The sequence below is a fragment of the Ceratina calcarata genome, unplaced genomic scaffold (genome assembly GCF_001652005.2).
Source record: "Ceratina calcarata isolate Rehan_Ccalc_2016 unplaced genomic scaffold, ASM165200v1 scaffold39.2, whole genome shotgun sequence".
NCBI classification, from domain to species: Eukaryota; Metazoa; Arthropoda; class Insecta; order Hymenoptera; family Apidae; genus Ceratina; species Ceratina calcarata.
Window position 1 is genome coordinate 2,061,827 of NW_017162322.1, and position 24,297 is coordinate 2,086,123.

Here is a 24,297-nt window from a genome sequence, read left to right on the forward strand (position 1 = left end):
ATTTTTCTCACTGCTTCCTTCGTTTTATTTTACAATCTCTTCCCTTTATTGACTCGTTACATATTGACAAGATTATTGCTTCGGCTATGATGCAACGAATAGCGGGGTTTCAATAAATGATTATATATAGAATCGTTTTGTTCGTATAGATTTATATTTTCGTCGATGGAAAAACAGACTCTGGAGACAAATGATTAACATTGTCAAAAACCTCGATGATACTTAACGCAAAAATCGTCGCCATGACCAATATAATAAGATCACATCGAGTCAAGCAAACAAGAGGTCTAAAGCAACGTTTCATAGTCGATTAGAATTTCGCATAAAAAAGAAATGTCTACAACATTTTGCACATACGCGTCGTACATTGACCAGAGAATTCGATCTCCTGATAGTTTTCTCCTACTTATCTTAAGTGTTACGGTTTGTATATAAAATTTGCCTATTCAATTAATATTATATTATATTTTAATTTTTTTCTTCCCTCATTCATGAACACCACGCGATCAAGATCGACGAGCGTCCGGGGCTCGCAAAAACGTCTTCCGAAAAAATCAGCATATGCAATACGTGAACGCGTTCGTAACTTGTCGACACGTTCAGAAAAGCGTAGTCACAAAGACACGTTAGAATCGAAAAATTTACAAAAACATTACGTTTCACTTGTTTTCTTTTATAATAACGTTACTATCATACAAGTAGGACATATAAATGGCGTTTAAAAGTTACAGTTTCCCTTTGCGGTACAGCGTAATCGTTAGAAACAAACATGAACAACGAAGCAACATTACACATAATGATATAAATACGTAAATGAGAAAATTAACTACACTTTGAAATAATTAATAAGCGTCGTTCGCATCTCTCCTCCTCTACCTCGCTTTTTGTATAATAACAATGTTATATTTCAGAGACCATAACTACTCGACTTAAGCGTAAAACAAATCTTCTCCTTTCCTTTTATATGTAAAACATCGCGTAAAATAAAAACAAATTGCGTTAACACCTTGCGTATACACAGGGCACGCGAGTACTGCCTTTTAGTACGTTATTGTTCTTCGCGTTATGCTGCATATAGGTATATATACGTAAAGCATTTGGTTCGATAATACATCGTTGTAGCCTCGAGAACCAATGTCTTAACATATTTCACTTTGATGGTCCACTATCTGCAACAAAATTTCTATCCTCAGTTACGTTTAATGATGTGAGTTTATAGAATGAAACCTAGATTGAGATTTCTTTTTACTTACCTACGAAAATATTCCTATGTGCTCGGTCCCCTCGCTTGATCGCTTTTATCAGCTTCCGCTTCCGGTCTCTGCTCCAGAGAATTGTCCGACGTGACCGAATGGTCGTCGTCGTGGCTTGCTCTTCCCTGCTGTTCGAGCAAAGGCATGTCCAGCGAATCCGAGGAGATGCGTCTGGCGTCGCTCGCGTGACCAGCCGCGTCCGATTGCGGTTCTTTCGCATCTCGCACATTGTTCAACGAATCGGAACTCAGCGAAGGGAAATCGAGAGTGGTCTTCATCTCCAACGAGTCGGAGCTTCGACACAACGGGTGATGCTTCTGTTCCATGTTATCCTCCAGCTCGAGAGAATCCGTACTGGTCTCCATAATGTTTCCTTCTCTCAGAGGCAATTCCGACTCCTCGGGCTTCGACACAGGCTGCACAGCCTGAGCCACACCAGCGTCGGTGACTTCGATCTGCGATACGTCGTCCGTCGTGTCGTCCTGCCGGTCGAACTTTTCGACGTTCGACTGAGCTATCCGTATGATCTCATCGATCTCCTTTATTCTCTTCTCATAATCGTCAGAACCCGACGTGCTTGCGTTGAACGAACCCGTCGTGCTCGTGTCGACTCTCGTCCGCGGCAAGTTCTCCAATTTGTACTTGTTCTCAGGACTCTCGTGCTCCAACAAGTCCTCCTCTTCCCTAGCACGCAATTCTATCAAATGCGCCTCCCTGCACGCTTTCTCCAGTCCCTCGAAGTCCTTTAAAGAGGACAGCGAGATGTCGTCGCCGTGTCCCGAGCGGCTGGCCATGTACCTTTTTGGAAGACTACCGTTATTCACGGAATCGTGCGAGCCGCACTGCAACTTCTTCGAGTTCTCAGCGGCCACCGCACTCTCCAGGTGTTCGAACTCTTGCAACGAGCTCAACGACACGTTGTCGTGATCCGTCGGTCTACTGAAATATTTCTTCCCCGCTAACACGTCGTAATCAGGCGTGCTCCCGAGACTACCACGCATACTGCCAACGCTACCTATCGATTCCTTGTGGCTACCTAAACTCCCGAATCTACTACTGCCAGCCTCGAAGTCAGTGACCTCCTCTTCTTTGATATCCTCCAATGGCCCTCGGTCGTACTCGATATCGTACACTCGCGTGTCCGCCTGGAACTGCATCTCCATCCACTTCTTCCCACCCTCGTACTGCTCATCGTCCGAATACGATTGAGAATACTGATCGTCGTTCGATATTTGCGGAGGACTCTCCTCGCATTCGAATTCAAACAACTCGTTGTTCTTCGACTTTTGACTCGTCGATTCCTGACCGTCCTCCTTTTTCTCAGCTATCAGATTCTCCAGATCTCGATCAAACTGCTTGCCGCTGACTTGGGGAATAGCACTGATTCGTATACTCTTACCCTCGGAATCGTATTCCTCCGCTTCTCTACCCACTTCTTCTATCACGACGAAATCATCGATGATGTCAGGCTTGTCGACCATCTCGAACGAATCACTGTCCGGCGAATGACGGTCAGACTTTTCTTTGCCCACGACCGTGTCAATGGACACGGCGGATGTCGAAGACGTAGACATGCTCGCCTGTTGCATTATCGATGTCGTCTGGGTCGACATTTCAGGGCTTTCGCTCGTAACACCTGTTGCGGTGTACTTCTGCACTTCCGATTCGACTTCCGCTGCCGCCAAGTCGGCTTCTTCAGATTCCTTCTCGATCATCTCCACATCTAGAGCTTCGCTGTCGATTTTCTCGGGTAAATCAGTTTCCGTAGCCTGAGTCGAGATCACTTGAGTGCACACGCTCTGTACACCGTCCTCGGAAACTCTCGCAGTCATTATGTCCACGGATTTGAGCGCGGTCGGTGAAACTGCCGAAGTTGACGTGGCAAAATCGACGCCCTTCGTCTCCTTCGTCGGTTCTTGCTTGCTCTCAGGTTCGGCGCCTGACTCGTCGACGGCTTGAGGGAAGATCATCTCGGATGACCGTTTCATGCGACAAGGTACGGAGCTGCTGTAAATCTGATCTACTGGCTCGTCAATGGGTATTTCACTGCCCGACGAATCCGATGAATCTGTTTGCTCCTCTCCGAGAGCACCGTTCAGATTTTCCTCCAGTTCCTCCTTGTCCGCCTCGCCTTCGGAAGGTACCAGAGTCTCAGACAACTCGCTCGTGCTGTCGATGCTACCTAGATGGCCTGAACTTAATGAAGTCAGCGATTTCATGGACTCGCGCGAGCTCATCGTAGTCGCGGCTGTGTGATACTCCTGCGAGGTCGGCTTCGAGGTGGACGAGTGTTCGAAGGACATCATTGCAGTTTCGTATTCCGATGCCGTTCCCGAGGGCACGCCGCAGGATTGCATAGCCTCCACGTCGGACGAACTAGGTCGGCTACTGGTCTCGTACTCGCATGACTGATAATTGCTACTCTCGCCAGAACTGGAACCGAGGTCCAAGTCGCTCTCGGAAGTGGGATGCTTGGAGCTTCTCCCAGGTTTGTGTCGTCTTCGAAGCACAGGACGCGGCAGGGCCAGAGAAGAACTCTCGTCTTTATTGTCTACGTCCGATCCCGATATGCTCGCGGGCAGGGGACTAGGATGATCATCATCGTCGTCTCTCGTATCACCTTGGACGGTTATCGCAGCAGTCTCTTCGTCAGACTTTTCGGTTTTAATCACAGGTGCATCTTCCTTCGATGGACGCATCGGCTCCTCGATGCTGCTGGAAGATTCGTCAGCCTCTGTTTTGCTCTCGGTCGCGACGTCTCTCGTTTCGGACTTGTCGACTGGAGATTCCCTCTTCTCGTCTGTCGGCTCGGGTTCGTGCGTTTCAGCTTCTGGGTACGAGGGTGTGTATAAAAATGGTAAATCGTTCGGAATGGACTCGGGTTGCAGCTTAAACCGAAACTCCGACGGGGAGTCTTTGATTTGAATCACAGTCTCGCTGTTCTCGCTCAGCTCCTCGATCAGATCCTGCCTAGCGGCCTCCAGCGACTCCTTCACCTCGGCTATCTCCTTTTTAACTACCTGATCTAGAACGATTATAGCGTAGCGCGCACTTAAATCAACACTAGAGGGGTGATCGTCTTTTTTTATTTTAAAGGCACAAGTGTCGGAAGGAACTGTCGTCGATCTTCCAGGCTTGTCGTGCTTGTCGTGCTTCTCCGTAGCTTTCTCCATATGCCTTTTGTACTCCTCGCTCGACGGCTTCAACTTAGACAAGTACGTTTCCGTCCATTCCTTCAACACGTCGTCCATCCGCGCTGGCCTGTCAGTTTCCGGTGCCTCCTGCTCCAGTTTCTCGCCCTCCTCTTCCGGCTTCGCCGTTTTCTCCAGTTTCAACTCCATTTCTAGTTTAGAAACGACTTCCCCTTTCTTTTTCACCTCGTCGATCTTCGGTTCGTCCTCCATTTTCTTCTCCTCTCCTTCTTTTTGATCTTTTCCAACGGGTTCATCTGTAGTAACGCTAACCTCTTCTTTTTCAAACACTTCTTCCTCGATTTCTTTCGATTCTGCAGCTTGCTGGCTAGAAATCTCTTCGCGCAAAGTCTCCTCGTACTCCTTAATAGGCGTTTTCGCTTCGTACTCGCGTCGCAACGTGTCCACCAGTTCCTGGCAACTAATTTCCAACTTGTTCTCCACTAGCTCGTTCTCGAAATCAGATTCGCTGACACGAACCACTGTAAACTTTGACTTCACTGGACCTTGAACGTCTTCCGCTGCCTGTTCCCTCATTGGCTCTATCACGCTAACATCGTCCGAGGACTTAGTGCCCGATTCCTGCTCGTGATCGGTCGACCCATCCAGTGAGGACAATCGCTCCTTTTTCTTCTCATACGCCTCCAATTCCTGGTTAAAAATCTGCGACGGCTCAAGCGTCTCAGAAATCTCGATCTTCTCATCGCCGATCATCCAATTGATAGGTTTAATTTCCAAACCACGAACTTTTGGTTTTGGCGAAATCAGCGGCGGACTCTCGAGCTCGAAACTATCCGCTCTTCTCGTGATTATCGTTGGAGGACGATCCCTCTGCAACGACGACTCTTGCACCAACGAATAATCCACGTTCGTGTCTTCAGATACGGTGCTAGGACTGATAGTTATGTCCCTTTCGTGAGCCAGTCTTTCAAACGAGTCGGTGGCCGCACTTTCGTGGAGCGAAGGGATTCCTCTGCTGGTCTGCTCGGATATCTTGTGCTCGTCCATCTCCAGAGACGGCACGTCCACCGAATCTTCCCTGGACTGACTGTCCAAGCCAGGCTCGAGGATCTCCAGGACCCTGGCACCAGATGCCTCAGAAACGATCTTATCTTGCGGAAGGCTTATATCGCTTGGAAGATCTCTCTGCAATTCCACTTGGCTGCTCGACTTCGTCGATCGTTGTTTCTCCGACTGTGGACTCAGCGTCGGCTTCGACTCGCTCTCCAGCTCGTTTATATCAACGTCGATCGTTTCCTCGAAATCGATTTGCTCAGATATACTACTGGGACTCATAGTGATGTCCCTGTCCTGTAATTTTGCTTGAGAGGATGACAGAGGGTAACTTTCTTCTTTCCCGTGCGGGGACGACTCCTCGTCTTTCGTTATGTCCTCACTTACGCTTATACTGTCTCTAGCGGAGGAGCTCATCTCCTGGAGTTCTTCGTGCATAGACGATCTCAATCTTCGGTCTTTATCTTCTTTGTCCAACGATTTCTTCATGATACTTTCAAACTTCCGCGTTAAATCGTCAGCTAACTTCTCGTGATCGGTTTCGGTACTCTCGCTGATGATCTGCTCTAAGTATCCCTTGTTCAATAATTCTGCTTTCAAATCAGCTGCCGATTTCGCCTCGATCTCGCTCTCGATCGATTGAATCAGAGTTTCGGCTATGGTCCGTGCCTCGATCTCTTTAAACTTCTGCCGCTGCTTCTCCTCTAAACTCTCCTCTGTTGTGCTCGGTTCCTTTTTCTCTTTCGCCTTTTTCTCACTCGGTACGAACTGTGTCACGTCGAAGCTCTCTTTGGTCTCCTTGTGTGATTCTCCTTGAACAAGCGTTTCTATGTCCGCGTCTGCGAATCTAGTTTTCGATATTTTCTCCGTTTTTGGTTCGCCTTCCACCGTTCTCGTCGCATCTTCGTCCTTTCCGGAAACATCTTTCTTTATTCGAATAGCCACTTCCGCGTCGCTCTCTCTTAATACTGTGCTACCCGCCTCGCGAGTCGTGACGCCCTCTTCGTCCGATAGTTTTTTAAACGTCTCTTCTTTCTTTGCTTCGGCTCTCTTCTCAGATGCGCTCGCGTCTATCACCTCCTGCGTTTCCGTCAAATTCATCGACATTTTCTGAATCGCACTCTTGTCTGATTCTTCGCTCTTGCTCACTTTTTCCTCTAAAGTTTCAGTCGGCGACTCTTTCTTCAGCTGCGATTCGGACAGCTTCTTCTTTTCTACTTGTTCCTTTTCTTCTAATGTAATGATTTTATCTTTACCACTGGATATCTCAGAAGAGAGTACTTCTTTCTTTTCTAACATAGTTGATCTCTCGTGATCGACTTTAGAGGTAACAGTCGCGAACTCACTCTTTGTTTTATCCATGTCCTCGAACATCTTAAAAGCTTCCGGAGCCGATTCGGCGAAAGCTTTGGAGAACGTTTGCGTCTCGCTTTTCCTGGTTAAATATTCCTCCTTCGACGTCACTTCCTCGCTCGATTTCTTTTCCGTTATCGTGTACTCGCTCTCTTTCTTAATATGCGTATCTTTCTTTCCAGGTTTCTCGGCTGACTTCACGTCTATGACACGTTTCGGAATTCGAGATTCGAACTCCTTCTTCTTCGTCGTTGGAGAAATTTGTTCGTCTGATTCTTTGTCATCAGGTTTATCCAATGCATGTTTCGTTCCTTTGGGTTTCGTTTCCTTCTGAATTTTGTCTTTGTCCATCTTCGCCATCGAGATGGGAATACGAGATTCTTTCTTCGTCTTATCCTCGATTTCGGTCACCGTTTTTCTATCAGAATCTCCTTTCTCCAATTGTTCTTTTTTCATTGACATCGCTTCTTCGATTCCCATTTTCCTTTCCAATTCTAAGAATTCCTGCATCTCCTTTTTCATATCTTCGGGTTTAACGTCACCGATCGTTCTGATTTCGTGCACTCCCTCCGTGACGCTCTTCTCGAACACCTTCGTTGCACCCTCGCCGTCAGCTGCCCCTTCCACTCGAATCGCTTTTAATATCTGTTCTTGTACCAACGAGCCATCCTCCTGTACTTTGTAGAAAATAGTAGTTTCTTCTGTCACAACGTGTTTCCCACTTGTCTTCTCTTGAACTACGTCCAACGTTTTGATTTCCGACGTTTCCGATCTGCCTTGCGCGATCAAATCAGCGAAAGCCTCTTGCGTTTCTTTCTTCATAATGTCACCTTCCATACCCGCAGGCTCTCGTATATCTTTCAGTTCTTCTGCGGTTACTTCATGTAGTTTCGTTTCTGTAACTTCCTTCTTCACCGGTGGTTCTTTTACTGCTTCATGTTTTTCTTCGATGGTCTTTGGTTTCACTGTAACGTCTTCCTTTTTTTCTTTTTCTTTCTCGGTTTCTACGACCATCTCCTCTTGCACAGTAGCTTTTTCTTCTTTCTCCGCCCTCGCTTTCACTTCCTTTATTCTTTCAATGGATTCATCCACTTCCTTTTCCCTTTCTTGCTTAAGCTCTTTTGCACTAATTTCCGGAGCAGGCTTTTTCTCCTTTATTTCTTCCATCTTTTCAATTGTCTCTTCTAATCTCTTTCTTTCGTCTGCGATTTCCTTTGCGCTTTTTACTGATTCTTGTGCAACGTCAACAATTAACTCTTTAATCTCTTTCTTCTCCGCTTTTACATCTTTAACCTGTTCAGGTACTTTCTGTTCCATCCGTTCTTGAAGCTTCCCTACTCCCGCGATCTCTACTTTCTTCTCCTCTTCAGGTACACTTATTTTTTTCTTTTTCTGTTCAGCTTCTTCCACGATTACTTTCTTAGTTTCAACGATTTCTTCTTTCCTCAATTCCGTTTTAGGAATATCTTTTTCCTTTGGAATCTGCTTGCCCTTCTCTTTTTCATCCACTATCTCAGCTTTCACAACCTTTTCTTTCTTCACTTCTTTAACAGTTTCTACAATCTCTTCTTTCTTCACCTCCCTCATAGGCATACTTACTTCCTTTTGAATCTGTATACCCTCCTCTGCCTTGTCAGCTTTTACGCCTTCTTTCTTCACCTCTCTTTCAGATATGCTCGCTTCTTCGTGAACCTGTCTACTCTCGTCCTTCTCTTTTTCATCTTCCGTAACAAATTCCTTCTCTTCCTTCCTTTCTTTTCGTTCGACTTCGACGGTCTCCTTCTCGATTACATACTTTTCTTCTCTCTCTACTTGAATCTTCACCGGTTTGTCCTTATCAGATTTAACAGAGTCCTGTTGTTGCAATTTGGCCGGAACCTTAGTGATCTCCTTCTGTATCTGTTCTTCGAAATACTGAGCCTTCTCTGCTACGGAGCATTCGGATATGTCTGGCACGTTCAAATCCTCCATCGTCTCCGACTTCTCCATGTCCTGGACCATATCCGCCGTATTGTCCTCCGTGACGACATTCTGCACGTAATCGCTGTCACTCTCGTTCACCGTCAGTTGAGATGTACGCGATATCTCCGACTCTGACCGTTGGTAACTCTCCCGTTTCCTCGATATGTCCTCCCAGAACTTCCTCTTCTCCGAGTAGGTTTGTCTCTCGACGCTCGGCGACAAATCTTGCTCCTGCCCGACTACTTTACTGGGATAACTAGCATCTACAGATTCTAGGGAACAAGCCGCTTTTTGCGCAAGGAATTCGTGGATAGTGACAGCATCTAGAACAACCAAGAATTATGCTCACATTACTTTTTATTAAGGTAATTACATGTGATAATGTAATACATTCTTCCCTCTCTCTTCGTATTATTTACAATTTCTTTTCAGTTGTAGGCGTGTAAGTGTGAGTGTGTAAACTATCACGTTACTATTTAGAGGTATTTTCTGTTATCTATGTAATATATAACTTTGATATAAGTATAATTTGCCCAAGAAATTGTTAATCGACACAACACTATCGTAAACTCTGTTAACCGTACACATATAACAACTCTGTTCTTCCATTTGTTTTTTCTCAAAAATAAACACAATGTCAAAAATATATTTGAACTCGTAACATGCGCACAGCACTTTAAGCATAATATATTTAATATACACGTAAACTCTAAATTGTTTTTTCTCAACTGTAATTATACTTTCTTTCTCTTTATTAGAATCATTTATCCGTGGATATTATTCCTTGACTTAAATTTAATAGCCCATACGGTTGTCTATGATAATGTTGAGGACGGCAGTTTTGTCTGCAAGTATAAGTACAGAAGATTGTGTTAATACCAAATGATAACATCGAAGTCTAGTAAATTCCTGCGATCTCCGTTCGCACGTCTAATTCTCACGATTTCAGTTAATTTTCAATTATATCGAATCTAATGTTCCAGTGTGCCATAAAAAATTGCAAAAATTTTATTACCCAAAGCAATGGTGCAAAAAGGAATGAATCTCATAGAAAATGAAATTGATCTTGTGAACACAATATTGTGTAAATTTTCTCTCGTTAGATTAACATTTATCGCCGGAAATACTTATTCTAAAAATATTTAACATTACAAAAATATGTATGTTTTCTTTTCATAATAATAAGCAGATTTAACTCTGTCTAAAATATTAACATATATTGAATAAGTGATAATTTATAACAGTCAATTCTTGCATCATATTTCGTCAGTGCAGTTCTTCTCTATCCTCCAAATCCGTGTTTTTAATTGTCGACGTCTTCGACGTCGGTATGGCAATCGCTGACGGCATCGTCGCTACCATCTTTGACATTCAGCATATTTTCCAACTTATTGACGTTTCTCATGACAACTAGCGAGGCCGTGAGGACGTCTAAATCCTCCAAAAATTCCTTCTGAGTGCAGCACGCTTCGTCCAATTCCTCTTCGCCCGACACATCCATGTCTTCCTCATCCGTGTTACACACGACGACGATGTCTGGCGTAGAGCCGCGCTCGTTACGCGGTGCCTCTTCACGGTATATCTTGTTCCTCACCTCTACAGAGAAAGGCCCGTCGCCCTCTTTGGTCATCACAGTCTCGCCGCTGTAATCGCAGAATATGTCGGATCTGGGTTGCACGAAGATCGTCGATTGCACTTCGTCCTCGCCCTCGAAGTCTTCGAGATCCGTGTCACCCTGACAAGATGACTCGCCAACCTTCAGCGTCTCTTTTTGCTCGTTCTCCGCATCGCTCGGGTAAATCTCGTCTATGTCCGTGAGATTATCCACGAAACTGCGGAGAGAGGGGCTTCTGTCGTCGGGCGACAGGATGTTCATCCCCTCGATAGGTTCTGTATCGTCTGTCGTTATGGAAATAGTAGGCCCCTGCGGTTCCTCCGTCGTGGTGCTCAGTGATCTGACCGGAGCGCTGATCGTCGTTAACTCGCCCTCGGAGTCGGTGTCCGAGAAGTACAACGACGTGTTGCTGATCATCGCGTTTAGTTTCTTTCGCGTTGATCGCACTTTGCGTTTCACTTTCGTGCCCGTGACACCGTCTTTCGTTTTCGATGGACTCGGAGGCTCGTACGGACATTCAATTGTCCTTTCGCTCGCTCCCTTGCCTTCATCGTCGGCCACAACATTGTCCGGGCATAATCCGTTCTCATTTCTACTCGTCGTACTTTCTGTTTCAACCTCCTCAGTCAGATCACTCGATTCTTCCATTATAATATTCTTGAGAAGAAATCTTCTTTTTATTTCTTAAATAATTCTCAAGTTTCTTTCCTCCGTTTTTTATTTATTTAAATTTATCGCGCAGATCTTACGTGCAAATTACTAAAGAACTTAAAAAAACCTGAAACTGAAAATCGTAATAGAAAAGGGAAATTAATGTTGAAAAAGAAATACAAAAATGTATTATATAAAATTGATGTTAAATCAAACGAAAACCAAACGGTTGTTATAATCGTAATTCTCTCTCTCAAAAAGTAGACTCACATGTACGAGACTGCGGTAGAATGGTACGTACAAAGAAGATTGCTTTTACCGGTAGTGTCTCGTGCGAAGGTTCAGATCAAACTAAACAGGCATTCGTCATAGGTAACGTCAGACGTTTGTTGATAGTGTTACGCGTATAATTAAATTTAAAGAAGCCTGACTCGATACTCGAGCCATAAGCAGATTATCTTTTCCTCTTAAACGAAAATAGAATTACGATGGAATATTGCTACCTCGTACAAAACTGAACTTTTTCGAGGGCAACTTTTCTTTTTTTTCACGTATTACTATCGAATTCATTTAAAAATTTCACGGCCACTTTTGTAATTAAGTCATTCGTCCATTTGGACCACGTAAGATTATGATGATGTTAAAGCAATTTGTATCTGGTAATCTTTGCTTACGTAAATTTTCTTTTTTGCACCTTGCATTTGATCTCATAGTCAAATGGATTGTCTCATTGCGTTCGACTGTTTAAACTATTTACAGTTGAATTAGTATTTGATATTCACTAATATCCCGTTTTATTAAAATGTTCGAATTTTGTAGAAATTGAAGTTTCATTGCTCCAACGTTATCATTCGTTTAATCTAGAAAAGAAATAAAAAAAAAATTCATACCTGTTCTTTCCTTTTGCAACGTGTCTGTAATAAATTTCGTTTCAGAGGGCGAAGTGTCCTTAGGTTCGTCGCGTTTCTCTTTATGCTCCTTCTTGTATTTCGATTCATAAGTATCCAATTTCTGATTGATAATATTCGAATCTTCACATTGCAAAAAGAGAACATTAAGTTTTGTATCCCCTTGTAATTTGTGTGCATTTTTTACACGACTGAGAACTTTACCTTTCACTTGCTTTTCGAGTTTAGTTATCATCTCTGGAAGAACAATATTTAACACGCAAATCGGCTGCTGTGGCGGCTCTCCCTTAGCGATTTTCGGCTCTCGCATGAACAGCATTCTAGCCACCGGGTCTAACAACGGGTCTTTCACTTTCACGTGGAACGACAAGCGATTCTGTCGGAAAGCTTTGAAAGTGAACTTCAACTGGGCACCTGACTTCGTCACGGGAATTAAATTTCCGCTGAACTCGATGTAAAGGTCTTTTCCATCCAGTGCCTGTAAAAGAAATATCAATTCTTAAAAAACTAAATAGGACCTTCATCGAATCTTCATTATTCCGATTGTGTATTCCGAGGGAAACTGATAGGTGAGAGAAATACGTACGCCAAAATAATTATACGTATCAACGAATATAATAATATGTAGTTAAACTCAATTATTAATTAACACAATATATGGGGGTGTATTTAGACTTGCGGGGGAGAGCAGGTGTCGTTCACGACTTTTACATGACTCGCGCTCAAGTAAATTCCAAAATACGTAAAAGTACGTAACCCAACAACGATTTGTTAATAATACTCACTTCGACGTCGCGGCTTTTGACAATTTCAACGAATTCTTCTTGCCTCTCCAAAGTGTGCATCCCTTCTTTCCCATCCGTCATACAGAGTACCCTCAACGTCGCTTCGAGCACATCCATTCGTTTCGAATATATAACAAAACTGTAATAAAATAATAATTATACAAACAAGTGAACTATTCTCAATATTAATTAGATTAAAACCTATATTAATATGTACTTGGTAATATATGGCACGAATAACGATTCCTCGTAAAGCTCAGTAGCCATTTTCGGGACCGCCTCTATGTTTCTGCAGTCCATTAGCCAAAACCGTGCGGACACGGTAGAAGTAAAAGATACCGTGTCGTTCATAAAAGTCAGTGGCGTCGAGCCGGTGACGTCTTCCCATTGCGATTCGTTGGTACCACCTTCGGTCATTTTCCAAACAATTAACAAAGACAAGGTAGAATACGTTTTAGTTAAAGGGACATTTTCTTTACCTGCGATGCTACAAAGAAGACGTAACGTCGGGGTTCCGCCACCGTATTGATTGATCATCCCTTTGTTCGCAGCTTGGGGCACAGGTATCGTAAGACTGATCGGTTTATGGAACTTCCGGCGTCGCGGTTCGATGGTTATTACCGGTGACACGGCCACACAATTGCCTAGTAATTTAGCTGTGAGTTCTGCTGGTATCAGGTGTGCCTGGAAAAAGAGAAGGAAATAAGATTCATTAATTTACTTTTTATTCTGTAGAAGATTTGTTCTTTTATCATTTATACCAATTTTATGAAGGTAATGAAGATTGGCTCGATTTACCTGTAATCTAACTTTGATCTTCTTCGTCAATGCACCCGGCGGGAATACGGCTTGAACGTCATTAGCAACGCTCGACGTTACGATTCCACCCTCGGCACCAATTACATGAACTTCTTGCTTAATTCTCGTAATGATGGCAAAGTACTGAGGGAAAGTCGTCGTTATTATGCGAGTGATCCTGCCAGAGTGTGCAGCGCTCATTTGAGGATCTGTAAAACATGACAGTGGATTTATCTCTCGTATAAAAAGCTAATTAAAATTTTCTGATTAATATAAATTATAATATTTGAAAAATATCGTACCGTATGAAGTGTTCAAGAGTGTGGTGTCATTCTCGTCAGAATTGTCGTGTTCCTTCCAAGTCTCTCCGTTCTCGCTTCTCAGAATGATAATCTCCCTTTCCTTGCCTCGAATAGACGCGAAGTGCGGTATGTCGAGTAACACAGGTCTGGAATTGAAACGAAATATTGTGTTTTTCTAACAATAATATTCTGAATATAATGTGGGTGAAGGGGTAGTTACCCCAGGAACGTTGCGCGAATTGGTCCCATCTCTATGATACGAGTCGCCAAAGCCTCGCCCTCCATCAAAGGAGGAGGATTTGCGATTTTGTTCGGTTTTATCAACCTGCACGTGACGCGAATCGGCATCGTCGCTCTTCGCGGTGGCACGATTATCCGTACGCCACTGTGCCTGCACCCTTTCATCGCGCCCCCGCGAGCATCCACCAAGAAGCTCACTAGAAATCTATAAGTTCAACTGGTTTTTGTTTCCGCTATTTCATATCACAGTGCAACGATGAATCGTTCGAACAGTACGAATTACAATTTACGCAGTTCTACTGGAATTAGGAATCATGAACAGGACTTTGTCCGTTATACGTGAAATGGTTTTAGTGATCACACTGAAAACTGTAAAAGAATATATAAAAAAATTGATAGTGGAGAGCGCAGGACGTTAGTTCCTCTATTTTTCACTCTAATCATTGGAACACGTGAAAAATGTTACATCGACGATGGTTACTTACGATCTGAAATGAAGCCGGCTGTGTAAATGAAAAATGTTCAATTCGATTAATAATAATAATTCACACGACAAGCGTCAAGCTTTGAATAAATATGCATGTTTATACTTAATAAAGCGGTATGAAAATAGCGTATCGTAGCGGTTTTCGTGAAATGTTCCGTACATACCCCAGATTAAATCCGTCAGTATCAAAGTTTTCTGCTAGACAATAATTATTGCTTTGAGTGAACTCCTGTTTCTCTTCTTTTGTGACTAGTCACAAACAATTCGATAGATTACGTAAAATGATGTGGTGACAACTTAACAGCGAGCTTAAACATGCCTTTACCTTGTCTATGCACCGGATCGTCCCGCGTAACGTCGATCGGCAGGGAATCGTCCCTCAAGCTCTTCATCAAGTCCGCCGTCAGGTACCGATACGGCTGCTCGCTGATCAACGCGTCTGAACCTTTAAATTAATACTAATTGTAGATTTTGTTTCTTTTCTTTTTTAAATGTGAATGATGAATAAAATGAATTTACGTACCTCCTTCATCGTCGGAGTCGGACATGAAACTAGTTTCCTGCAAACTTTCGGGTGCAATTACTTTGTACTTCTCGTCCCAATTTTTATTATCCGGTGCCAATGTATCGTAAGACAGGCCCTTCAACACCTCCATAACAGATATATATCCCAATTTTTGAGCTATGTTCAACGCAGTTAAACCGTCCTAAAATAATTATTTCATTTTCGTCGTTTACCTCGATATCGTTTAATTGGATGAAAAATTATAAAACAAAAATATATTAACTTGATCAGAAAGTTCTGTCGTTTAATACAGTGAACGTTTCATTAAAAATAAATATTTGCTTTCTTTTTAAGAGATAATAACTTTCTCATCTATTTAATATAAAAATGTTACTCACATTGGTGCGTGCTTTATGAGATGCATTTCCTTCTAGCAAAGCGGTAACAATGTGGGCATGACCTTGCTGAGCGGCTTGATGAAGCGGTGTGTAATTTTGATTAGTTTTCACGTCGATACTTGCATTGTGTTTCAACAGAAATCGGATCATCGACAAATTTCCAAAGTGCGCTGCGATATGTATCGGCCGATATCCAGTCTCGGTCTCGCTTTCCACGTTCGCACCGTTTTTAACGAGAATAGAGGCTACTTTAATGAAATCCTCTTGGGCGCACAGGTGCAACGCGGTCAAACCGTTCTGTACATAATAAATTGAAAGAGAATTAGAATTAGAATTATTATTAAATTATAATAGTTAACACTTTATACTAAAGGAAATAAAATTGTAATTACAAACATATTAAAAATAATATAAAAGTCAGTCTAAGCGTTTAGGTTCAATCTAGAAATATATCGTTTTTGTCCGACCTTCGATTTGTGATTCGGATCAGCTCCGTGTTCAATCAACAGATTCGTCATATCGTAGTGTCCCTTTTGCGCGCTCAAATGTAAGGGCGTGAATCCCGCTTTAGATTCCGCATTCGCGTTCGCCCCATTCTCTAACAACGTTGAAGCAATGTCCATCTGCAGAGTTTTTATTAATGATTCTTTCTTAAAATTCAATTATTAAATAGTTTTACCAGACGTGAAAAGAAATTAAGAAATTAAATAGTCGTACTAATTATGAATATTTTCAAATAATTTCAATGACAATGTTTCCTGGTCATGATTGTTTTTACCTGATTTTTTCGAGCGGCTATATGCAGGGGTGTATGCCCATTTTGTGAAGCTAAATGCGGAGACGCTCCTTTCTCCAGCAACAGATTTGCAACATTCGGATGGTCGTAATGACATGCCAATTGCAACGGAGTAATATCATTCTGAAATATTTATATTGTATTATATAATTATCAGTCAGAAATGAATCTATAATCGAAAAGTAATTATTTTTATCAAATTTATTGTGGAAGACTTTATAAAAATAATTTAATAATTTTTATTAATATTTGTCTAAATGCTAAATTCTAATAAAAATAAAAAAAATCGGTTCTGTACTATAATATTTAATGAAGAAATATAATAATATGTACAAACCTTTCCTTGTACGTCTAGATTGCAATCTCTTTGTAACAATATCTTTGCTACGCTCATGTTACCGTATTTAGCTGCGATATGTAAGGGTGTAAAACCATTTTTAGTTGTAGCTTTAAGGGAAGCATTGTTTTCCACGAGAATAGTTGCCACCTGTATATAAAAATGTTCAAACTCAAGTTTAGAAGTTTGTTCACTCTTAAAAAAGTACGTAATCGTAATTCATATTTGTCTTATATAAAAATACTGTCTACATACATGAAATATAAAATGAGATACACGATCTGATCATAAAACACAAATTCAATTATAATGAGCCAATCGATTAAAAAAACATGATTTCCTAAAATTTCAATTCGTAATTATATCTTTCATACATATATGCAACTTACCTTCGAGATAATCATTGAAATAAAATTTGTACAATTCATACTCACATCTTGTATTACAAAAGCATTCAATGAATTGGCTTCGATCGAAGGAAATAATATATTGTATTGTAACGTAGCTGATTATATAAAATAAACTTTTGTATAGTAAAATACACAACCACAATAAAGCAAGGTATTAAATTAAATGTACATAAAAAATAATCTAGTATTACATTCCATGGATCAAGATGCACGTCTACTTTCGAAGAACGTTCGAATTCTTACCTTGCGAAAACTACCTTACAGATACACATAAATGGTAAATGAGCATACGAGGGTGGGATAAAAAATAATGAGGTCGGGTTATTCATGTTTCTTTTTTAAGGATTTTAATAATTATGAACGGTAAACACAGCGTCGAAAGAAGGCAACGTAAATAATAAGTGATGCACGATGAAAAATTTTATTAAAATTCATTACAGATAAATAACTTAACATAAAATATAACAAGTATAAACGAGAAATTAATAAACAAGGTGCAAAATGAAAGTGTGAAATGATATAAATAGGAGGAGGCTGTGTAAACAACAGATAGAGAGATAGAGAGTGTGTAGCAGAATTTCATTTTTAAAACTACGTGACTATATAAGGTATTCGCGGTACCGCGTCCAAAATAAGTACAATCTACTCTGTGTGCTGATATAATCCGCTATTTTCGAAATTTCTTTGTACATTACCTCCTCCTGCCCCTCTTTCGCTGCGATATGCAATGCTGTGTACATATCCTTCGTGGTGGTGTCGACTGCTGCACCATGTTGCAGTAGCAGCATAACAATATCGATATTTCCTAACCGCGATGCAATGTGCAAGGGTGTCTGTTGTTCCTAAGAAGAAATCGCAAGAATTATCGTATCACGTAAATACGATTGACATGGATTGAAGTCGGTGAGATTCGAAACATAGGTCAGTTCCTTTTCTTTAAATTCAGTTGTTTTGTAGTAGATTTAAAAAAACGAAATAAGGGAGCATGTAATGTAGCTGTAGTTGTCAGATACAAAAAAAAATTCTACGTAATTTCCTTCTAACTCCACTTGTTAAGAAGTATTTGGCGATGGACAAAATAATTAACTCCATGACATACAATGACGGACAATGGGAGACGTCATTCTACGTGCCAAGAATTTAAATAGTATTTTTCGGACGCATCAAATTCTGTTTTATTTGTATGTCCAGGAGTTCATCGATTACTCCTGAAGTATTCGAGATAGAAAAAAAATTTATGCAACCCTTCTTAGATAATAGCAATACCTACAACTTTTATTTGAAGCATTTTTCGAAATTTTGAGAAAAAAGAAATTTTTATCCCGAGATTTTGTCACCCCTTCAGATTTTACAAAATTTTTGTTAATTGCAAATAACTGCTTACCTGTTGCCGCCAGCGAAAAATGTTTGAAACGAAAGTTGTGAAACTTTTTACGTCTAAACATAATGCGTATGCACTATGAAAACGAAATGCAGTAATAATAATGCAAGCAAACGAACGGAAACTAACGAGACTGGTTAATGGAATATACGAACCATTCAACAAGAGTGAACACATTTTAAGCGATCATTTATATGTACTGTTTCATTAAAAGTTCGTAGTTTCGTTTTTGAATATGAAGAAAATCTGACAACATTAACACCGTTTCGTTTATTCTTTACTCACCCTTGCGCGAGCATCGACCTTGGCTCCATTTCGCAATAAAATTCGTATAATATCTGTCTGATTAGCTCTAGCTGCCAGATGCAGAGGTGTTTCACCCCTTACCGTTGGCACGTCAGGATTCGCCTCGTGTTGCAGTAGAAATATCACGATATTCATGCATCCCATAAAACTGGCCACATGTAACGGAGTCAGTCCAGACTGGAAAATATACATAATGCATTCTCGGTTAACATATTCTTTCGTCACGTCCACATCTGTTCGAAAAATCTCCTCCGCGCGTTTAAAGTAGATACATAGAAATGATCATCGTGATAGTACTTATACCCGTTAACCAGTCTTTTAATAATTAAATGATTTATTAAAAGAGTGCTCACTTAAACCTGTCATATTATTTATACATTAATCATAATTTTATGTCTTGTCTTCTTATTTAATTACTGTAATTTATAAATGAATTTCATTTCTTGACGTGTATAATTAAATTCGTGTGTATAAAGTGCTTCAAATAACCAGTCTTTTAATAATTAAATGATTTATTAAAAGAGTGCTCACTTAAACCTGTCATATTATTTATACATTAATCATAATTTTATGTCTTGTCTTCTTATTTAATTACTGTAATTTATAAATGAATTTCATTTCTTGACGTGTATAATTAAATTCGTGTGTATAAAGTGCTTCAAATGCGTCTCTGAACTAACATTCTAAACATAGCATCTCATTAGAGAGGTCTATTTAAATGCAGATAGGATCAATGTAAGCACTCCCACGTGTAGGTACACGTACGTACGATATATCCGATTTTAGTTGTTCCCTCTAATTAAACCGGGGATTGTTGACGAAAGCGTCAGAATTATGGGAAATTAATTATAAAAAATGAAAAATGAAAATGAAAGAAGCTGTCTGCGATTGAAAGTTGGTGTTATAGGCAATATTAAATAACAGATTGATCGATTACCTCGGTGGTGGACTCGATCGAGGCTCCGTGTTTTAACAGCAGTTCGACGACTTTTATTCGATTCTTCTTGCAGGCGATGTGCAGCGGCGTGAAGCCGTTCAAAGCGCGTGCATTCGGGTCGGCTTTTCGGTCGAGAAGCAGTTTCGCGACACGGACGTGGCCACAGTGAGCGGCGACGTGAAGGGACGTTAAATAATCGATCGTCACTTCGTCCACCGGCGCTCGGTGGTATAACAACACCCTCGCAGCATCCACGTGATCGCCTTGCGATGCCATGTGCAGCGGCGCCAGTCCATTCTGAAAATTGCCATTCGCATTTACGAGCGAGTTAAACTTTCTTTTCAAATGAGGAACACATCGTCATTTACCGTTCTACGAATAGTCTAATAAATTAATATTCTAAAATTTGTTATGGTCCCTGTGAAAAAAATTATACTGATGAATTAGATGAAAAATTTGTGGATTACCTTCGTCCGTGCGCTGATGGGTGCGGAATGTTCGAGGAGAGTGGTTATTACTTGTTCGTGTCCGGATCTCGCCGCGCAATGCAGCGGCGTTAAACCATCCCTAGTTTTAGCATCGATTTGCGCGGAATTTTCTAATAATACTTTAACCATATTGTTTTTACCCCATTTTGCGGCCACGTGTAAAGGGCTGATGTTGTGCTGATAAAACGGATTGCGAATATCAATAGGCAATACGTATTCGTTATTGGTTCCGGTTTTATCTTACCTTCGCTAAATAATTCACGTCGGCGCCACGTTTTATTAATAATCGGGCTATTTCCTCGTTACCGTAATGAGCGGCGATATGCAGCGGCGTGAAACCGCTTTTCGATGTAACGTCTGGCTTGTGATCATTCTAAAAGAACACCAAGATACAATCGATCAAAAATAATAAGAAGAATTATCCATTATTCTTAAGTAAGATATTATTAAGGTACATTTTTACCTGCAATAATAGATCGGCAGCTTTACAGTCATCCTTCTTAGCCGCAATATGTAGCGCCGGTAGTCTAACTTTTCCCTTAGAATCGTTTTCTAAAAGAACGCTGACAACTTTATCGTGTCCTTGCTGCATCGCCACAGCAAGAGGTGTAAATCCATCCTGAAAATCATAATTTGTTAATCGCGATACAATAAAATTACGTATTCAGTGACGTGAACTACTGCTCCTTTGTAAAATAGTATTCACGTTATTTAGTTTATTAAAAAACTTTCTCAACGATGTGATAATGAATTCATTTTGAAAAAGGTACCGACGTAAACAACCGATAAATAATGCATCACCTCAGTGGCGAGACTTTGATTGGCTCCGTTACTGAGAAGCAATTTAACGACTTGATCGTGATTCTCCTGGGCAGCCATATACAAAGGTGTGAACCCATTCTGAGACTGAATATTCACTGCAGCACCGTATTGAATAAGAATATTTACTATCTCCGCTTGGCCGGCTGCAACCATATTGAAACAGTTATTTAATGAGGCATAAATTACAATACGAATGATCCTTCTTACCCAGCGAAGCTATGTGCAATGCAGTGTTCCCCTTCTTCGTGGCTGCGTCCACTTTAGCACCCCTTTTTAATAATTCCGTTACTATCTCAACGTGGCCATCCTTCGATGCTAAATGTAAAGCATTTAAGCCGTTCTGTAATACGAATTACGAGATCAATTAATACCATGTATTTGAAGTTCTGAAGATCTGTGCTTATTAAATGAATAATTATCTATTTACCGAATTGGCTGTATTAATATCTAAGTCGGTGTCGAGGAATTCGATCACTTTTTCGAGGTTCCCAGACCGAGCAGCACGAAGAAATGCTGTCGTGTCGTCAGCCTAAGCATAAAGCAGTGCACCATTAAATATAACATCACTTTTATTCATTAAAAAAAATTGTCACTGACAATTTTAAATATTGTCGTTTAAAATGATATGTACATGATCAGCGAATACTGCATACACCTATGTATAGTATATAAATAAATGGATTATTATATTGTATAATAACATGCGTATATCTATTCCTATTGAAATTGGATGTTAAAAGCGTTTACGAAATTGAAATTAATTTTACCATACGGTCAATTCTTCTGCATTCCCGGTTTACTTCGAACGTTTAAGTAAATCCGACAAGCCGATGCATATAATGCAATTGGTACCATTACATGCTGTGATTTGACCGTGACCTTTATCCTATCATCGCGTTTTATGCAAATTCCGTTTGATGAATCCTCTGCGCTAAATCATTTGCATCTATTTGCACATTTCGCCTGCGTTCAAGATTAATACTCGCGTAACAGTGATTCACACGGCGACAACCGGCTCATGAAACGTCTACCCTCGCTATATACGCACTTGCTTACAAATCACCCCCTCCCGAATACTTTTTTCATACGCCTCTTCAATGGTTATCATACAGAATTATTCGAGATCGTCGGGTGTTCAAAGGAACCGAGCGAGATTTTATGTAACGAGCAATCGAATGGTGCGCTTCTTCTCAAGAGGGAAATCGTACGATGTGTCATACGAAGTTCACACCCCTTCGATCAGCATCGAGAGAGAGAAAGTAGAATACCGGCTACGCTCCGGCTACGCAAAATTAAAAAGAATCATACCTGACTAGTACTGTCCGTGACCATTGTGCTCAATGACCGGGCTAGACGCTAATCCCTAAATCTTTCACTTGGCCAGCGGCCGCCGGACGCGAAGCTTCTTTTTCCTCGGCACGCGTTAAATCACCATTCATGCACTCCTGGGGTAACGCTAAAAGGTGAATAGGAATATAGGAGCCGCCCCGTATACCAAACCAGGGCGCAGAATCGAGCGGCAACGATTACGGGAAAAACAGGGGTTGCATCGCCGTTGCCTTTCTCACCCCCTTCTCGGACCACCTGTCCTTGTTACTCCCCCGCCGGGCTCGTATCACCGCGTATCGGGCCTCGTCATCGGGCCGCGGGGCGCAAGCGCCTATCAAACTTGATCGCACTCCCACACGCATACTACGTACCTACACGCGGACGTTCCATCCCTTCGCCGGGGGTGTACTGGGTGTCTCGCCTAAAACGAGCTATCTAAATTTTTCATGCCACCAAAGAACGTGTGCTTCCAAAAATCTGCCAACTGCAGACATACGAGTGTTTCAGACTCCTTTTTCTTCTCAAGTTACGATCGGTCTTGGAGATCGTTTTTATGTAGATAAGGAGTATTTTTAGTATTGCATGGACAATTAGGTGGCCTTGTTTTAGGTGAGACACCGCATAGGAGCCTAGGAAGATTAGCCAGGTCTCGCAACGTGCGAATCATCGCTGACGAGCGAATATTACTATAAATATGATGCTTTTCTACCAGAATCCGCTCGACGGAAATCAAATTCAACAGAATCTTATTAGATTGCTTCGGCGAGAAATAAATGGGAAAGTAAAATTTTGATCTAGACGAACTACTTTATAAATATCTATTCCTTATCTTGCATCTTGCATACTGTTTTAATATAAGAAGAGCTATATTATTCTTATTTTACACGTGCAGTATATTGATTTACGTTTACACATTACATCTGCAGGTGTAACTAGCTTATACTACGTTCTTTTTAATTTTACATTACTTCGTAATGAATACGCTTAAATACTGTACATTAAATAAAAATGGTAAATGTAACGTTCTTTTAAATTGGTAGCGATGGACGGGTTAAAGAGAATTGTAAAACGCAGTAAATGAATAATCATTTATTAGTATTATTACATTGTAGAAAATATTATTGTCAATCGCAGGGAATATAAGAAGAGATAAAATAAATTATTTATCCTCAGTCGCTTCAAACATTATCACACGCTCTCAAAACTCAAGGCTATCAGGGTCATTGACACGGAAAAATATCTATTTCCGTAAGAAACTTTTTATTATCAAACGCGAACTTGTTATTTTATGCTTAATCAAATGCAGAGGTGCGTAACTTTTCAATTGTTTATAATTGAATTAATAATACGTTAAATATATATATCTGAGTCATTCTAAAAATATCAACTTATTAAACGCTGGACATTCGCCAATGTTACAACATAAATATTAACTTTGTAGATGACACACAGTCGATATCTTCCCGATATCGGTATCACAACCATGACTTTGTCATCGAATAATTTATGCCTCGATTATGATCGTAATTACTTAATCTAGAATAACCGGAAACTTTTATTGGAAGGAACAAGAAATATTTGAAACGCCTATGCGTGTACGTGTGCCGTGATGCGCAAGCTTTAACACACAAATAGGAAAATGCATTCGTGTCACAAAACGTTGCCACACATTCTTTTACCTGGAACCTAATGATCGGCGGGAATGTCTCCTCTGTCGTCATTTCCAAATAATAAACTGTGTATTTCGTTTGACAGACTTTACGTATACGTATATTTCCTACGCCCCATACTGAAAACGTAGGTCACTCGGAGGATATTTATAGCATTCTGTTTTATTCTCATGAACGGCTTTGTGGTGCATCTGCCTCGATGATTTACATATGCATATATTTTATTTAAATCAATGAAACCCGCTTAACGATTATTTAAGTTTTTTTTTAATTTAATATCCTCGGTCGCCGAGAAGAGCAACCGAGCCTCCGAGGATTCAATTTTTAAATACGAGAATCAGAATTGTAGTTATATATAA

The 24,297-nt window shown here is 40.9% G+C and overlaps 2 protein-coding genes across 16 annotated transcripts; both read right to left on the minus strand.

Annotated features, from left to right (window-relative positions):
- Positions 1–24,070, minus strand: LOC108626093 (ankyrin-2). Of its 15 annotated transcripts, none has more exons than XM_018026537.2 (28): positions 23,948–24,004; positions 21,367–21,468; positions 21,147–21,279; positions 20,919–21,082; positions 20,581–20,736; positions 20,362–20,490; positions 20,097–20,294; positions 19,630–19,926; positions 18,672–18,869; positions 17,701–17,847; positions 16,596–16,745; positions 16,241–16,381; positions 15,930–16,085; positions 15,463–15,759; positions 15,083–15,266; positions 14,885–15,004; positions 14,724–14,808; positions 14,558–14,575; positions 14,053–14,277; positions 13,833–13,978; positions 13,531–13,739; positions 13,212–13,416; positions 12,950–13,139; positions 12,733–12,871; positions 12,152–12,425; positions 11,930–12,070; positions 1,254–9,096; positions 1–1,169 (listed from the first exon to the last, which is right to left on the minus strand). In XM_018026537.2, exons 1-27 carry the CDS (start codon positions 23,987–23,989, stop codon positions 1,268–1,270), a joined length of 12,075 nt encoding a protein of 4,024 aa, XP_017882026.1. In that variant the 5' UTR covers positions 23,990–24,004; the 3' UTR covers positions 1–1,169; positions 1,254–1,267. The 15 variants fall into 15 exon arrangements, with proteins under 15 accessions (XP_017882026.1, XP_026670334.1, XP_026670327.1 ...); XM_026814533.1 differs by lacking the exon at positions 23,948–24,004 and adding an exon at positions 22,248–22,450; XM_026814526.1 differs by having other exon boundaries at positions 12,950–13,416; positions 14,558–14,560; positions 14,724–14,754; positions 23,948–24,070.
- LOC113464494 (uncharacterized) lies at positions 9,113–11,392 on the minus strand. The gene is made up of 2 exons (XM_026814550.1): positions 11,310–11,392; positions 9,113–11,172 (listed from the first exon to the last, which is right to left on the minus strand). The coding sequence occupies exon 2, from the start codon at positions 11,034–11,036 to the stop codon at positions 10,077–10,079; it is 960 nt and encodes a 319-aa protein (XP_026670351.1). The 5' UTR covers positions 11,037–11,172; positions 11,310–11,392; the 3' UTR covers positions 9,113–10,076.
- Positions 24,071–24,297: the final 227 nt, after the last annotated feature.

Excerpts from the sequence above, each read along its gene's own strand:
- LOC108626093 (XM_026814518.1), bottom strand. The coding sequence starts at position 23,989 with ATGACGACAGAGGAGACATTCCCGCCGATCATTAGGTTCCAG. Across the intron at positions 17,848-18,671 it reads AGGTCGATGCTCGCGCAAGG|GAACAACAGACACCCTTGCA; the intron begins GTGAGTAAAGAA and ends ATTTCTTCTTAG. Across the intron at positions 14,809-14,884 it reads CGATCCGGTGCATAGACAAG|TCACAAAAGAAGAGAAACAG; the intron begins GTAAAGGCATGT and ends GTTTGTGACTAG.
- LOC113464494 (XM_026814550.1), bottom strand. The coding sequence starts at position 11,036 with ATGGAAGAATCGAGTGATCTGACTGAGGAGGTTGAAACAGAAAGTACG.